The sequence below is a fragment of the Vollenhovia emeryi genome, unplaced genomic scaffold, assembly GCF_000949405.1.
Source record: "Vollenhovia emeryi isolate VEMERY1.0 unplaced genomic scaffold, V.emery_V1.0 DF939124.1, whole genome shotgun sequence".
Classification (NCBI taxonomy): Eukaryota; Metazoa; Arthropoda; class Insecta; order Hymenoptera; family Formicidae; genus Vollenhovia; species Vollenhovia emeryi.
In genome coordinates, this window is record NW_011967242.1 from 2216775 (window position 1) to 2234063 (window position 17289).

General features: G+C 42.9%; 2 protein-coding genes across 9 annotated transcripts in view; one reads left to right on the top strand and one right to left on the bottom strand.

The window, feature by feature from the left end:
• The window catches only part of LOC105569430 (coiled-coil domain-containing protein AGAP005037-like), a 92665-nt gene that overhangs the window by 40105 nt on the left and 35271 nt on the right, over positions 1 to 17289 (bottom strand). The window lies entirely within an intron of this gene.
• LOC105569428 lies at positions 3983 to 5700 on the top strand. Its single transcript, XM_012025887.1, has one exon. It carries the CDS (start codon positions 4213 to 4215, stop codon positions 4882 to 4884), a length of 672 nt encoding a protein of 223 aa, XP_011881277.1. The 5' UTR covers positions 3983 to 4212; the 3' UTR covers positions 4885 to 5700.

Here is a 17289-nt window from a genome sequence, read left to right on the forward strand (position 1 = left end):
TTTTCGTGAGCGCGATCAGATAGACGCGGGATAAGATTAAACGGAGGGAAGGTCGAAGCGCGGGCCAAGGAAACGAAAAGGGAGAGAGAGGGAGAGAGAGAAAGCGAAATCTCCCTCTTGGGAATAAGTATATACGAAGAGGAAGACGGAGCAGCAGGCGTAAGAAGCAAACGGTGAACTCTCGCCGCGAAGCGATTGAAGAAATAGCAATTAGATGCAACGAGGGCGATGATCAGATAAGAATGAAGAAATTCGTGACGAACTTCGGAATTAGCATTTTCCCCTCCTCGTCCTTGATCCTCTTGGGCTTGCTCGTCGTGGCGGTTTCGGAAATATCGACTGAGCTCGTTGGTACTGAGAGGAGTGTCCGCGGCACGCCGATGCACAGCGTGCAGTTAACCCAAAAGGGTTACATTCAGGTGAGAATCGCGTGCGACGTAATTCGGGGAAAGCCGGATTTATGGCGTTTGCTCAATTCAGAAAACGCGAGAGCATTTTTGTTTAATCCTTTGCGGAAACATCCTTTGTCCAAATTATTTCTGGGGAAAGAGATTAGCACAAAGATCAAGATTCGGTTCCCTACTTCGCCGAATCGGTTTGTCTAACAACATTTTTATTAATTAGATGAATTTACGGAGATCCCCTAAAGACATAATTTGCCGATTGTAGTCGCGTGCAGATTCGAATGTTTGAAGAATTATGCGATTAAACTATTTGCAGCACATTATGCCGAGTCCAATTCAACGTAGAACTACAAAGGGTCGATATAATAAATTATTCGGAAATTAAATGAATTTGGTGTGAAAAAGAAAGTAGAGAGGGAGAGAAAGATGAAATGGAAATTTCAGATACGGTCATAGGCACCATAATCAGTATCCATGACACTAATTGTAAGTTATGAGTGCGCAATGATTTATGTAATTTTACATTGCTGAAAGCTACTAAAAATTCAGAATATAATGCGGAACTAAAGTTACGCGTTGAATTTTAAGTGTCAGAAACGCACCGGATGCCTCAGCCACAATCTATATTAGATAATGACAAATCCCAAAATTGTTCAAGCTTACGGTAACAAATATTTTTAACATTCGTGCTATTGCGCAGTCCTACAGGAATTCTTGTAATTCCGCTGAAACGATTCGAGTAAGCGGTTAGTCAAATTGCCTACAGAGAGATTGCGTACTAAAACATTCCGTAATACCCTGTATCTGGATATATCGGGAGTGAAAAGCTAACAAAACAGTGGGAACAAATAATGATAAATCGCCATGTTGTCGGAAATAAAGAATACATATGTTCCAACGAAGCGTGGCAACTCACGAGATTTCTATCGATTACGTGAGCAGGAGGGCAAGTTCCATAACATGTAGGAAAAAAAGAGTCGATTTCACACTGATTGCTTAATTTTCATTGCTCGCTTTAAGAAACGTCGGTCGTGGTCTACATACCCATTTCTACATCCATAATGTGGCCTAGATTTTCTTTTACTTTCTTTTACTTGTAAAAATTCTTCAACTGACTCGGAATGAATTCTTTCCTAAAATATTCTTCGTAAAATTAAAGGGACTCTCAGAAATTTCAATTTCGTTGAAATAAAACTGACTGCTAATGTAAGGGATTTTTAAGTTAAAGAGAGTTCTAGGGGTTTTTTGAGAGATTTAGCAGGGATTTCGTACAGATTTAGTGGACATATTTAGATATTTCTCTTAGGAAAGAATTTTAAATTTAAAAAGAATTAAAGAGACTCTCAGAAATTTCAATTTCGTTAAAATAAAACTGACTGCTAATGTAAGGGATTTTTAAGTTAAAGAGTGTTCTAGGGGCTTTTTAAAGATTTAGTAGGGATTTCGTACAGATTTAGTAGACATATTTAGACATTTCTCTCAGGAAAAATTTTAAATTTAAAAAGAATTAAAGAGACTCTCAGAAATTTCGATTTCGTTAAAATAAAACTAACTGCTAATGTAAGGGATTTTTAAGTTAAAGAGTGTTTTTTTTAGAGATTTAGTAGGGATTTCGTACAGATTTAGTAGACATATTTATAAATTTCTTTTAGGAAAGAATTTTAACCTTGAAAAGAAATCATTGCCGTAGGCACGAAGATAAGTTATAACCATCTGGGATACTTTCGTATATAGCATCATTCTAATTAACGCGCGATATGTTGTTGGCTAATCATCTTCACTTTTCAGTTCCTCAGATGGGAACTGCCGGTGCCGGAAATTCACGAATTTACATTCTGCCTTTGGGTGAAGTCGACCGATCTCACGTATCCCCACTCGATCCTTTCGTATTCAAGTGAGTATTCTCAATGAAATCGTGACCTCATATTTATTGCACATACGCACCGTTAATCTCTTCCTTTTGTACATTGGTACGTGCACGACACATAAGTTCTCTCTACCAACTACAATTACGACAAGTTTCAGAAAACGCGGCAAGTTTTAAGAAATCACGAAAAACAAGTGATTTGTTCCAATTGTTTGCAATTGTAGACAGAACGTCGAGACAGCTGCCACGAAAAGGCCCTTATACGTAGACAACCCACGTTTTGCAAATGCTCGAAATGTACAAAATAGAAATCCACTCTTCCGCTATGTGATCGAGGATAATGGCACCCGTTAAACGGATGTTGAGCTACATCCAAGCGGATGTAGTACATGGTCGAGGGATAAGAAGACACGCTTTACCACTGTCCTCTCCGCTCTCTTCCCCGCTCGATTTTGGTCGGAACTGTAGCCGCTTCGAAAATAGAAATGAGGGCTGTTGTTTTACATGGCGAAGCGTTATTATCCACTCAGGACCGCATTCACCGAGTAACTGCGCAAGAGTTCGCGGAAAGTATCTTCGTTTATGGAAAACGCTCCGTCTCTTCGCTCGCGCGTGCACGTATCTCCTTTGCAGTTTAGTAGCACGTTAAGCGAGCGCATTGCCCTGTGGCGTTATCCTTTTTAGTGTGAGAATTAGCGGTCCCGCTGGCGAAACGCTAATTGCACGAAATTACGAAATCTCACGGAATCTAACGGATCTTCGATAGAACCGGCATAAACAGAATTTGAATATTTATGACTGAATGCCCGCGGGCTGTTGCATTTATTGCGGAATACGCTACTTTATATTAATTAGTTCATTAAAATCTTAATCGCCACGTATATATAATGTGTCGCCTAAGAGAGTCAGCGATCGAATGCCGAACGTGTCGCAAGGAATTAGAAGGAAAGCAGATAATTCCTCGGTGGCGCCTATAAATAACATTTATGCGCATGGATTACATTTAACTACACGCTATGTTCTACATAGAGCGATTATGCAACAATCTGTTTAAGTAGCGAGGTAAATGTTGCTCGGACAAAGCAAACGAGGGTTGCAGATCGGAGATTTTGTATCTCCTTACACCCAGAAAAACGTTTGCTTCAATTTTCACCTTACTAGACTGGAAATTTTAAGAGAATTCACATCTATTTCTTCAAATCCAGCGGATGCTTTAGTGGAAGTAAATAAAAATTCAGTGGATCCAAAGAAACATGATTTCATCTCATTTGTTTCGACCTAAATGAATAATTTTTCTGGGTGCACGGGTCAAACGCTCATAATTTCCGCTGCAGCTGCATAAGCAAGGGAGAGACGCAACTATTGTTTGCGCAATGAAAAAATAATCACGTTTCGAAAACGCGGGGGCGGTCGACGGGAAAGGCGAGTCACGCAGAGCGCACGCGGCAGTTTGCATAAATTCTAGCTTCGCGGTGCATCTCCCGCCGTACATCTCGGCTGATGGAGCGATGTACAAACATAATCCTCTTTCGCTGTCAAAGGGAACGAGCGGGAACGTTTGATTCGATCTTGGATATCGTCGCGCGGAAGAAGCATTCACCTGGAAATCGACGGCGTGCAGGTACTCCGGAGGCCGGTCCGCATACGCGAGCATCGTTGGTATCACATATGTCAAAGCTGGGAGAACCGGGTCGGTCGTTACGCTCTATGGCTCGACGGACATTTGGCGTCGCAAGGTCGCTCGAAAGAGGTAAATCCGATTATTCGGCTTCGGAAATTCGCCTTTAAAATCCCGAATTCAAGTGCGAGGGCACTCGAAACCACTCAGAACCCGTAACGAGAGACGCGTCTCTCTACTGTGTCAATTCTCCCTGAATCGTTCTCTTTCTATCGTCCACAAATTGTTCACCGTGCAACCTTATTAACGGACGAATCTTGCAGATGACCGGCCACGTGATCCCGGAAGGCGGCGATATCGTCCTAGGTCAAGAATATACGGACTTTGACAAGGGGCTCGAGGAGGGCATCGAGGGCTCGATTTTGGGCTTCAATCTTCTGCTGGCCTCGGCATTCAATTCACTCGATAGTGGCCTTCATCAAAGGCCTTTATTCCGGTCGGACGATGGAGCTACTGATTTGGCGGAGGTTCCCCTCGCCGCGGAAACCCAGACGGGAATAGCGAGGCGCGATTCGGGTCTCGGAGCGACGCGTGGCCCCGACAGGCTCGTTTCGATCCTATTCGCGCTCAATCCTAATTGGTCCCGTAGAATTTCTCAAACGGACGACGCGACAGCGGTAGAGGATTCCGAAGCCTTGCCACCTCTGCTAAGTATCATCAACGGCACAGAGAATGAAGAGACACCATCGATTAGCGAGCACGCGATCACCTTCGGTACCGACGAATGGACCGGAGAGATCGATCTGCGTGGAAATTCGCGGGACGTTCCCTTAGGTTTGCAATTAGTGAAATTGTCTTACGTCTATTGTCACCTGGGCAGGGGTAGTCCGCCCATAGGTGGCCCGCTGATGTTGATTTCCTGGAGCCGGACACCCGTGAGAGTGTTCGGCGGCGCCCTCATAAAGAATGTCGGTAACGAGTGCGGCAAATTCTGAGAGATTTCCCTCGAGCTAATCAAGGGGGGAGGCGCGCAATTCAAGACTGCAGAGAAAGAATATCGACTGATCTCTTTCGCGAGGTCGTCTCTCGATTTTACGCTCATTCAGGAAGATGGGCGTTTCAACAGTGACACCGGAAAATTGCGTAAAGTCGAGATACGACCTTGCGAAAGAGATCGGTCGATACGTCGAGACGGGATTCTTAGAAGGCTAGGAATTGCAATTATTAAACTTGAAACTTATCTTCTTAATTTCTGAGTGAGCCAGCTTTTTTAAAGGACAGTATTTATGACATTGTAAGCTCACAGTACTTAAGATAGTAATTTAATAATTCTCTCTCTCTGGCGGGGATTCCATACGATATTTTTATACTCTTAACGATTCTTTTGACGGAACTTTGACGGAGAGATTTGCTCCCGTTCCGTCTCGTAACAAGCTAAATACAATTTTTCAGTTTTGTGAAAAAGTACGAAGCACGTTCCCCACTCCTCGTCCTCAATTGCTGTCTACTTCGAAAGAATCAATTCGAAATTCTTTATTCGGTAGAAATAGAAAAATACTGCATTGCCATTGACGCTACTCTCGTTGAGAATACGTCGTCCTTTCTTTCTTCAGCGAGCACTTGACTCAAAACCTTCTATCGTTCGCACTATCTAATGAGTGCCATTGTAACAAGCTTAGGACAGTCATTAATAGACAATAAGCGGATCTAATAGTTTTGGCCTCGTTAATGCATTTACGGATAAAACTAATTTCCACGGCGATATTCAACTATCGCGTAACCCCCGTGATTGCGCGAGTTCGGGGCTCCTCCATCCCCTGCACATTTATGGTCGCACGCGAGTCTCCCAAGTGGAACCTCCGCCCGCAATCGACGATCTCGTTTCGCGTATCGATCCACGTCGCGCGTTAATTAGTTTCGCAGAATTCCCTTGAACGCAATCGCGACCGCGAAGAAGGGAAGGAGAAATGTACCTCGAAAACCGCGACTCCGGCTCGGGGAAATTGTCGAACGCCAAGGGCGTAGCTAACGCGAACGTGGTGGGAGCCGGCGAATCGTGAGAGCCCGACGGGAAACTTGCGGATCTCTCTGGTGTCTTTCTTTCGAGTAAAAGAAAAGGAAGATAGTCGGACGGAAGACCAAACGCACTTACAAAAGGACACGCTAAAAATTGTCTTAATAGTTGTAGGAAGAATAAAATTTGCATAAGATTCTCATTATGACTTATCTCGGCATTAAAGTATCTCGCGGTTAGTATAAAACGTTAACATTGGGCTAGCGATGTAAATTTAACGTAACTTGCTCATAAGAAATTGTGCTACGAGGCACCAGTGAACTTTGCCTCTGTATCCAACGAAGTAAATTTATATAGTAAAAGTAAAGAGAAACGCGCGAGTTCTAAAAACTACAATTAATCGCGAAGAGACGATTCTGAACATCTTCCTGTTGAATCTCCCTCGACGAACGCGACACAAACAAACGTACAGCAAATTCTAGCTACGCCACTGCCCGTTCGTTGTCTCTTTGTAAGCGGAGTTTCGACACTGACGTTTCGCGGATGCGGATTTTCCGCTGACGTTGATAACGCTGGCGAACGGGCGCGGTGGTGTCTGAGGATCCGGCCGCAAAAGCGCTTTTCCTCCTGGCGAGCCGCGCCGCGTGTTGAAATTCCGTTTACGTCTCGCAATCCGGATCGCCGCCGGCGAATAAAACGTGCTGTCGAATAACCGACGTTACACTCTCGTAGCGACAACGCAAAGTCCATGCTGTATTTTTTTGCATGCACTGAAACGACAGTGGAGAAAATTCGGGCATTCCCATCGAGTCGTACAGAATACGCGTAGTGTATGTGTGTAATGTGTGTATCTAACCAGACAGTTTTCCTGCAGCGATAGAAGTACCTAATAGAAGATTATAAGCCGCGTAATGTTCACAATATTCCGCTGAAAGTAGTCGAAGATTACTCCTTCGTTAATTAAGCCTTACAAGACGCTACCTAACCGAGGCTGATATACTTGGAAAATATTCCTCCCGCCTCTCTTTCTCTTACTTACTGCAGCTTCAAAATGCGCACACGCGAAGGACAAGTTACCGCCCTGAGATCATGCGTGCGTACCCAATTACAAATTACTAATTAGTCTAATTATTCTATTAACCGCCGTTGTGTCATACCGTAAATTACAAAGCGTACAATGCCAAATAGCTCAGTAGCAGGATTGCATAAATAGCGTTACACCAACTACGCGCGTCTTAGTATGCGTTTTCTCTCCGGCCGTGCTTTATTTGGCGAACTTGATGCGCCGGTTCACAGATAGCCGCTCATTTCTGCAGCCTCTTACGCAAAGCTGCCTCTGCGACCATTTAAAGAACGTACTATGTTTCGCGACGCGTGTGTCGGAATCAGATGGAAAAGGGGGAGCGACGCATTGTCTTCTCGATACTTTCGCTACGTGAGACAATGCGGTCCCGAGCATCGCTTCTGCTACTTTCGTGATATCTGCAGATTTTGTCCGTAATTTAACGGCATTAGACGCCGAGAAGGCAAAATTTGCGGAACGTCGGTGGTGCTGGAGGCATAAACAAGGGTGGTGCATTTGCAAAAAAAAAACAGTATCCCTCCTTGCATGGTTGCTCCTCAAAGGAACAAGGGAAAAGAAAAGAATTGAAAAGAAAATTTAGAAATAAAGGACCGCGGGTTTCTAGAAAGTAAGAGAAGATAATGAGTGTAATTATAATTTTTGTGATCTTTAATATTCAAATTAATATTTGAGAGAAGAACGCATATATCTACGTGTAAAAAGGACCACCGACGTATTTCGTTTTATATGCACGGTGCGGAGCGAGGGAAAACTTTTGTACTTGATGTTTAACGAATGAGGAATAAAAGTACTTTTGTGACGCAAAAAATTGCAAAGTTTTATTGTCTACGATGCTGCGTTAATTTTGACCATTCGTGAGGTTTGCAACTCGCATATGCGCATGTGAGCCATTACACGTCTCCCGTCCCTCCAACACACATCTATTTGTGCGAATAAAAGCAAAAGCATAAATGCGCATGATTATTGCATCGCGCCTGGCTATCTCGAATATTTCCGCTCTAGGAGGCAATTCCGTTGATTCTCAATTTAATGGCAATTGGCAATTGGCAATTTGTATGGCCGATAAGATAATTGCATCCCTGGCAATATCGGCCGACACGTTAATTTTTAAGTAGATTATAATAATAATCGCAGCTGTAATTGCATTAGCAAATTAAGAATACAAATATCAAATAATTACAATAAGGTAGGAGAAAATGTATATGTTTTGCGGTTGTTTCACGTTTTAAGTAAGCGCCGTGATAAAATTTTCGGGTAATTGTCGAGTAGCGCTCGTGAAATCAATATGTGCAGAAATTATATTTTTGGCTAATAATGATTTTATACGGCGAGTAAATATTTATGAAAGCAGCGCTTATCAAGCAAACTGACCAAGAGCTTCGTTTGAATAATGTAGCGCATTACTCGCGAACGTGCCCTAGTAGTCTATCAAACAAGAGGATTTGGCTATTGTTCAAACTATTAATGAATGCTGCTATTAATTCAGGCGCACGCCTTGTCGAAACTCTTTTAATCCATCATGAACAGCGCGGCATAAACACCGTCCCTGCTGCGCTTAAAAAAATGGAATATTTTGCAAAATTATCATTCCGACAATTTTCTTAGATGAAATGGGCTTGAAAAAATATTACTCGAGATCGACAAGGATTAAAGGGCTTCTTGCGACTGTTTCTCGTTCGGTCGATTTCTCATTTTGAGTTTTCACTATTGCAATATTACACGCCGCATTAATTACGATATTGCGTGACACTTTAGGGGAGAAACTTAATTTCTCTATTTCTATAGCGCCGGCAGGCGATACGCGATTATGTAAAGTGCAACTCTTTTCGTTGCATCGTTCACACGACATTGCGATCGTCTCCTCTCAGTTTGAAATAACTATCATAAAACGCGTGCACGACGTAATGACATGCGTGCTGTGTTATATAATGTAAAAATGCCGCTCATCCGCATCACCCGTTAAACCGCATGAATCGCGAGTCCGACCACTTTCGGATCTACGGTAGGAGATTTCGAGATTATCAGCTTTTCCAGATCGATAATGGATGACGTTCGGCACGAAACTGACATAAGTCTACAAAGATTGCAATTACATCGAAGTCGTGAAACTTCGCGATAGACAAAAGGCACGGTCGATTTCCTTTTTAACATTTTCTGAATTTACAATGTAAAGCGCGAGTCCGTCATGTTTCTGTTCCCCTTTATCGCTTACATAAAAGATGTGATGAAGTGAAAATTTATTCGTGAAACTAAGACGTCGCTCGCAAATGTTCTACATACAACGATGTTTTATGGAAATTAATATTTACACAAAAATTAAAATTAAACACGCGACGATTCATGCCGCGTCACGTTTTCGTAAGTTTTTCCTGTTTTCTAACTTTCATGATTTGCGCAAATCGGGCTATATGATATATCGCCACACGTGTTATGTGTTGTATAGATGTAAGCATTGTATTCGTTCGTTTCTTCCCGGGCCTCCCGATGCCGAATTGCGCTTTCACTTTCACCAAAATATCACTCATATCGTGTACAAGATCTCCTACCATTACAATGGATGCTTTTTGAGTCACGTAATTTTCGTAGAATTTGTCCCTTACACATGCCAGTTTCGTTAGGTAATATATCTCGCTGAATTTCTCGCTTAGTATTTAACTAGAAAATGAAAAACTGGGCCTCAGTGGTACACTTATAACTGTAAATCAGTGACTATTCACTGCCTTCAGTGATAATCCACTGATTGATCTTTAGAGAGTAAAGAAATTAATATTTTCAATGTTACAACTGTTCGAAATTCTCAAAGAACTATCTTCGAGCACTTTGCAGTGAAAATCTATTTGTTTTATCGAAAACTTTGTCTACGGAAAGACGCATATTTGAAAGACCAAATCTTTATGATTTACTGTAAATAAGCAGAATGCCATTAGATTGACATAATTCACACAGATATCCAAGGGACAAAGTGACAATCACAGCTCGCACAAATGTAAGTAGCTCCGAGCTGTCGTTAACGGCATTGTGCAATAAAAAGAAACGGTTCGAGTCTGACGAATGCGCTACCGATCGCTTGCAATTAAAATCCGATCATTGCTAATTTATCTCGCGGAATGTACGTGCCGTTAACTTTCATTTTCCGTAAACCTTTGCGCAAATTGCATACCGCGGGAACAACGATCATATTTTTTATCACAATTAGTGTGCCGTACGAGGTGCCAATTACACGATTACGTCAACGCTATAAATTAAGCTAATTATTGTACCATACAAACGGAAATGTCGACGATACGAGGTCATTGTAAAATAAAATTATATACAGGGTGTACTAAGGCCACCCGATATCCTTTTAATCTAGATTCTTTAGAAAATTTCGGGACAAAAATTCTAATATAAAACTGTCGAGGCTATAATAGTCTTTCAATGATAAGCAATTACATTTCACAAATGATAGGCTTGAGATTTCATCAGGCACGGCAACGTGACAAGTGATGAAAGTGTTCTATGATTGCTTATTACTGAAAAGCTATTATGGGCTCGACAATTTTGTGTTAGATTTTTTGTCTTGAAATTTTCTAACGAATCTGTGATTAAAAGGCTATCCGATGGTTTTGGTACACCCCGTATACTTTGTATAGTAATATAACAGCTAATGAAACATAAATAAGTGACAAATAATATAGTAAAGAAGAGATGACGACAAAACTTCATAATTATCTCGAGGCTCTTTAAATGTCCCTTTCTCACTTAGCAATTACGAGAGTGCCTCGTTACAAGCGTATTCATCGATCTAAAAATTACTGCTCTCTATTGAAACTGTTATTTATGCATTATCGTATTAAATCCACACGGGCTGTTTTAATTTACACGTTTCTTCACATCGCGTAACCCCGTTTAATACATAGTGTTGGCGACATTGGTAAAGAGCATAGCGCGGGTAAGCCGTGTAAATGAATACATTTCGCTGGAAGAGCGTTCGAAATGATAAAATGTAATTTGTAAAGCTCATAATGATGTAACAGTTTATTCGAGCGGGCTTGATAATTAACGGTTCTATCTACGTGGAATTATGGAGGTCCAATTGTAATAACGAAACGCGCGCGACGCTACTTAAAACGTAGGGCTGCGTATTTCCGAGGGATAACAAAGGGCGTTTTTAACGCAACTTTTTAATTGCTATGGATTGCTAGCGTAACACGTGTTTATGGCGTTTAATAAAATTGCCCGTATTCTCCGCGAAGCGAGCAGCCATTCCGCACCGTCTTGTCTCGCCGCGTGGCGACTGTACATTTTTGCGGCCGGACGTAACGCATCTCGTCCCCGGACTATTATTAATGCTACACATCTTTCAGCGAGAAGTCGCATTTATAGCCCATTGAAGGCACTCGATTATGTGAGGTTCGCACACTTGCCATGAAAGCGAATGTGACGATTTGTAATTTGCAGCTATCTCTCATCGCGCCGCGAAGGCAATAAACAAGCGGACAATAATTATAAACCGACGGTAATAAACGTCACTTTTCTCGGACGACAATTATGTTGAAAGTAATCGCGCGACAAAGTAAACGTTACTGACATTTATGGTTGCAAAACTGCGCCGTATATTATACTTTTCCACGCTCTTCCCCCGTAGCGTACACGCGAGTGTATTTCAGTGTATAAATTCAATCGCAAATCTTTTTCCGCAACGATTACAAAATTTAACAATCAACTTTCCACTAAACAGATTTCGCTCCGAGGGCAATTAATTCATGGTGGAATCAACCGATGATGCCTGTTATTAATTTAACAGAAACTCCGCTGTCCCATATTAAGATCCTATCTCATAATAGAGGTCTTTTCTCTGTCAACAATTTCTACCGTACAAAAATGAGAGGAAATAAGCATCGCTCGTGGCACCTCGAAGACCTCTCGAGGATCCATGCGGCCGACAAACGGTGCCTAAAGCCCGTGTCACACTACGTATTGCAGATCGCGAATCGGATTGAGATTGAGAGTCGCGGATCGCATTTCAGCCAATCAGACGAGACAGCCTCGTGTCCGAGTGGTTGAATTGCGATCGGCGATCTCAATCCGTGATCCACAATTACGTAGTGCGACACGGGCTTAACGAGTATCGGATCGCTCTCGGACGTACGGTTTCTGCCTCGCGCGTAATTATACGCGCGGCGCGGATCGACTTTCGTTTTCCAGGGTAGGGTCGTCCTTTCGCCGCGCGTGTCGGCTTCTTCCGGCCTTCGACGTAGAGAGAGAAACGTTTTCGGTACACCAGGCTCCGCGGGTGAGAGCGAGGTGGACAGGGGCAGGCGGCGATCCGCATTTTTCTCGCAACACCCAATGCATTTCCCGCGACTACACGGTGAGTTTCCGCCGGGCGCAGATAGGCAGATACGAGTACGCTCGTACGAGACTTTCTTCCCGGCTGGGTATCTGCGATCGGGCTTCCGGTAACAACACACCGCGTAAAGCTTAAGACTGCTCAAGATGTAGATAACGGCGTGTCAAGTTCGGCTGACTTTATATGCAGCCGCGATAAGTTACGTTCTCCATTCGTGTTGCGCGTAGCGAGTTTCTCGGAGATTATTTTTCAGATCAAGTGAAAGTTCGGAATTACTTTGTTGTAATCGCAAGGGAGCGACTTCTATTTGCGTGCGTTTGATATGACAAGTGCAACGGGTGAATGTCCTTGCATTTATCTGAGAATGCACGGCAAAGTCGCACGAACGAATGTAGTTGATTAATTATACGTTATTATTGTGCAACACACATCCAGCTTGACAAACTTAAATTTTTATTAATAAGAATTCTTCAATGTCGCCAGCGATAATTAACAACGTCAGTGTATTCTTGACCAAACCCTGGCTTAGGTAATATTTTTCGTAATAAATTTTCTGTATTATTACAAATGCCAGGTATGGTCAAGAAAACACTGACGTTCTTCTCTTTTTAAAAGAAAGCGAGCAGACATTTAACAATGCTGTGGAAAGTGACGTAACCTTCAAACGCACCAAGCGAAAATAACATTAGCCTCAGCGATGCTTTAATATCTTTAACGGTGCGCCGCGGCTGTTTTCAATATCGTAGAAATTTTCCGCGCGGTAAGAAGCGGATGCTTCCTGAAAGCGATTTTCGTCTCAGCAACGCGATTTTCCTTCACTTTTATTCAGACGGAAACGCATGCTTACGTAAAAATCTACGCGCGAACTTTCTTCTTCGATGATAACGGAAGCGTGGGGCTCATGCAAATGCGCTAATAAAGCGAACAAAACGGTCAGATATAGATGCACGAAGAATTGCTTTTTCTTTCCCCCGAAAATCAATTTCTTCAGTAAAGATAATAAGTGACTCCGAATAAAAAAGGTAGAAAAGAGAGAAACACGAACGATATCCACTCGAGTGCAGAGAGAGAGAGATTTGCGCTATTTGAATCTTCCTTCGAACGCAACGTTATAATTTATTGACAAGCAGGAAATAATGGTTAATCCCGTGATTAGCCACCAGCCGGGCAAAGCAAACGATGCGTGTCGACGTTCGTTAGAGAGATCGGCAGTTCGTAATGGGGAAAAGGTACACATAATTAGGAGCCCGATCGAAAATCACGAGGATTTCTACGTGCCAACGATTTGTTCGACCTCGTTCGCCAACTGTCGACAAACTGCATGTTACGTACGGTACGTGTTCACGATGCATGAATATCAAGTGCAAGGATATTCCCCTTCTCCACTTTCAACACCGTGCTACCATAATTTCGCCATTATAAATACGACGTTTGTAAAATATATATATATATCGAGAGTGTATAGTATTGTATTTATTGCGTCGAAAAAGCTGAAAGTAAAATATTGTGAAAGATCCAAATGGTCTCAGAATTATTTACCGCCCCTCTTTCTATTGGCAAATTTCCCAGTTTCCTCCCCTCGATTTTCCCTCTTGCGGAACACTTACAACAATTAGATGCTATTACTTCTTCGTGCCCTTTTAATTCCCAGCATTGTATAATGCGATAAGTAGAGCTTTGGGAAAGAGTTGAGTTAAAGCCTCTCTGCTTGCGAAACTTTGAAGCAACATTTTATTATCTACGGAGCCCGCAAAGAAGTTTGATCGATTATCGCCCTGGGTGCGGTTCAATGAGACCGACATAAATTTCGTCACGGCGTATACCATCAAAGAAATCGGTGTAATATCTTGCGGATAGGCAAGGACAGAAACCGGACCAGTTTAGACCTGTCTATCCATGTCAGGTAATCATTACACGTAAGCAACGATGGAATCACAAATCAGCCTAGGCTTCGTGTGTCAGGCTTCAATTATTACTGCCTCGCCACAGATTGCACAATGAACTTGTGGTTCGCTTCAATTTACATTCTGCAAATTGATAAAACGATCGTCGAAACAAGATAACTAACTAAATGTCGAACGTTCGGTTCATCGTTAAAAACATTTAAATTCTTAACAACATATGAGAAAACGCCAAAGTGGGTCACAGGGCAATATGTAGGTAACCCAGCTTGTAATCTTTTTATATTTAAAAAATGTCAACTCATACACGGTTTCTTTCCACATTTGTCCTGCGAGCCGGTTTCTTTTCGGACATAACGCAGTTTTCTTACGCCTGAAGTTATTATCGTCAGCAAATTCACATATTCAAATCGATCAACATTTGCAATTATATTTAAAATGCTACATTTAGCATTCAATACCCCCCCCCCCTTCCCTGTACTGTAAATTATTCTTATTGCGAGAAATATTACCTCAGCCAGGATTCGAACCTGGAACCTCCCCTCAATCCGTGACGGGCGTCTTAGCCAACTCGACCACTGAGGCTGCGATAATATTATTCGCAATAATTGGTATAATACTTAAAGGAACGCCAGTTTGCAATTTAACTGATTGATTTAGAAGATTTAGAAGATTTAAATTCTAAATCTTCGAAATCAAAATTTGTGCCTGACATTTTGACGTTTTCACTTTACGCCGAACCGGTTAAATTTATCAGGTAAATCAATATTGGAAGGTAGCTATAGTTCAGCTAAAATTAACGAGACTTCCTTTCGAAGAAGATTTAATTACGCTGAGAGAGAGAGAGAGAGAGGGGGGGAGGGGGGATACTATTTAATCAAAGAATATTTTTTTAAATACTTGCAGTCAATTAGCATTAGAGCATGAAAGAGTGGAGAATCGCGTGACCATTTTATATCGATGCTCACACGCGTCCGGCGGAAGGCAACACGCAATTACGTAATGTTACACATTTCGTGCCGCAATAGTTTGAAATAGATACGAGCGCATCAAAGGTAAATTACAGCGAGTTCAAATGGTCTTAACACGAGTTTCATCGCGGTACTTCATGCAGAAAGTGTGTCAAGAAAATGCGTACGCATTTAAATTGTAAATGCGGCCAGATCGCGTACATCCATCCACCTGTACTTTACATATCTGATTACGGCACGAGCATCTAAGTTACAATTTTGTACTCGTGAGAATTAAAACAAAGTATTAAAGTACGCATCATTAATTTATCCCTAACATTCTTTCGATCTTCAGCTCGTAATATCCTTTCTACGGTAAACCTAGTTGATATATTGCGTAAAGAGGGTCGACCGTGCCACAATGAACGAGTATTCGCTCGTAATAACGTGGCGGAATTAAAATAAACGTGACTGGGTAAAAGCGTGAAACCGATCGACCGAGCTAGTCGGTCGCAGAGTTCACGTTGAAACCAATTAGATCCGGTGATCTAGCTCTAGGTCCATCAGTGCTGACCGGAAAACAGGGTCAGAACGGTTGACCGCAAACGCGATCGTCCAGTTTCGCGAGAAGTACCACGTTGGCCGAGCGTTCGCTCCAATTCCAGTTTTCTCCTCATTAGCATTTCGAGCGATGCAAATGAACCTAATAGCCGCCGATGACTCATAATTCCTCAAACGCGCGAATTCCGCCCTCGAGCCTCTCCTAACGAGCCAGGGGCAAACGCACGTACGGGAGGCCAGTCCGATAAATAAATACCGACTCTTTTGACGCTACCCCCCCGGGTTAAAAAGGTTCTACATATGGCGCGTGGTTTACGTAATGCGCAATCGACAATCTCGGGGAAAGAAAGAGGGAAAGGTCCGCCTTTTGTCGGTCACATTGTGCGGTGTCTGAATCCGGTTTTGAAACCCGATGATGCGAATACACGGCACCGGTTACGCGACACGTAGCCCCACAGCAGGGTGTCATAACGTGGGATACGCGACTACGCGCGCGCCAATTGTAAACGCGGGCGCGGGCGTCCCGGGTTCGCGCCGGTTAAACGGAACTTTAGTGAACGGGAAAGAAAAATGCGACGAAAGGAGGGATATAAGAAATACAATTATAACTTTCTTCTTCCGTAATACCTCCGCTAAGATCGCTCGTTTAAGATTTCAAGTTAATTATTGTGAAGATTACATTACATTTCTCTCATTTCTCTTTCTCGCCATTGTGTTATATAATTTTTTAATCCATGTAATTAAGGCCGTACTGCACGTGTTCCCTTTTCAATACCCAGCGTAGTTCTTTGTACGGACATTGTCTTCAGGCTTTGTCTTCGTTCTTTTTACTATGTAAGTCTAACTACTTCGATTACGGGACAAGTCGCAATCGAGCATTGACGATTCATCGTCAGCAACGAACACGTCCAGCGACAAAATTCGGAATTATACAACACGCGTTATTTCGAGTTGTCAACCGGCTGTCCCATCCGTGCCGTAATAAAGATATCCTCTTCCTGCGTTTATTATGTCAAAGGCAACACGCATAACAAGTGCTCGAGGAGAAAGGAGTGTTTTAGTTGAAGGCGATGGCACTTTCGTGCCATGCAGCTTCCAGGTTCTGGTATCGACAATCGATTTCGTCGGCGCGCGACAGTTCCGGTAGTTATCCCGGTCCCATTACAATCTAGTAAGGAAACCTTTCGGCCTCGACCGGATTCGATTTTTAGTAGCCGCGGGCCACATCTCCGTCCGGCACACGGCCCGCGGCGAGCCGGACGCTCACGGGTCCGAATCCGAGTTTCGCAATACGTACGTCGTTTTAACGAGCTGTCGTTTTCCCTCACGTTATATACCGCACGCACCACGCCTGTACTCACTTTCTATAGCGGAGGAGAGCACCGAGAGGGAAAAAAAAAAGAATTGCGGTCGCCGCGCGACACGACGTGCGGTGACGACACGTTCGCCACCTCCGAGACTGTCTACCTTTGTCAAGCGGACTGGATTCCCGGCGCTTGATCGCGTTTACAGCTGCTCCAGATCTGCCTGTTCCCTCAACCATGGATTCCACGACGAA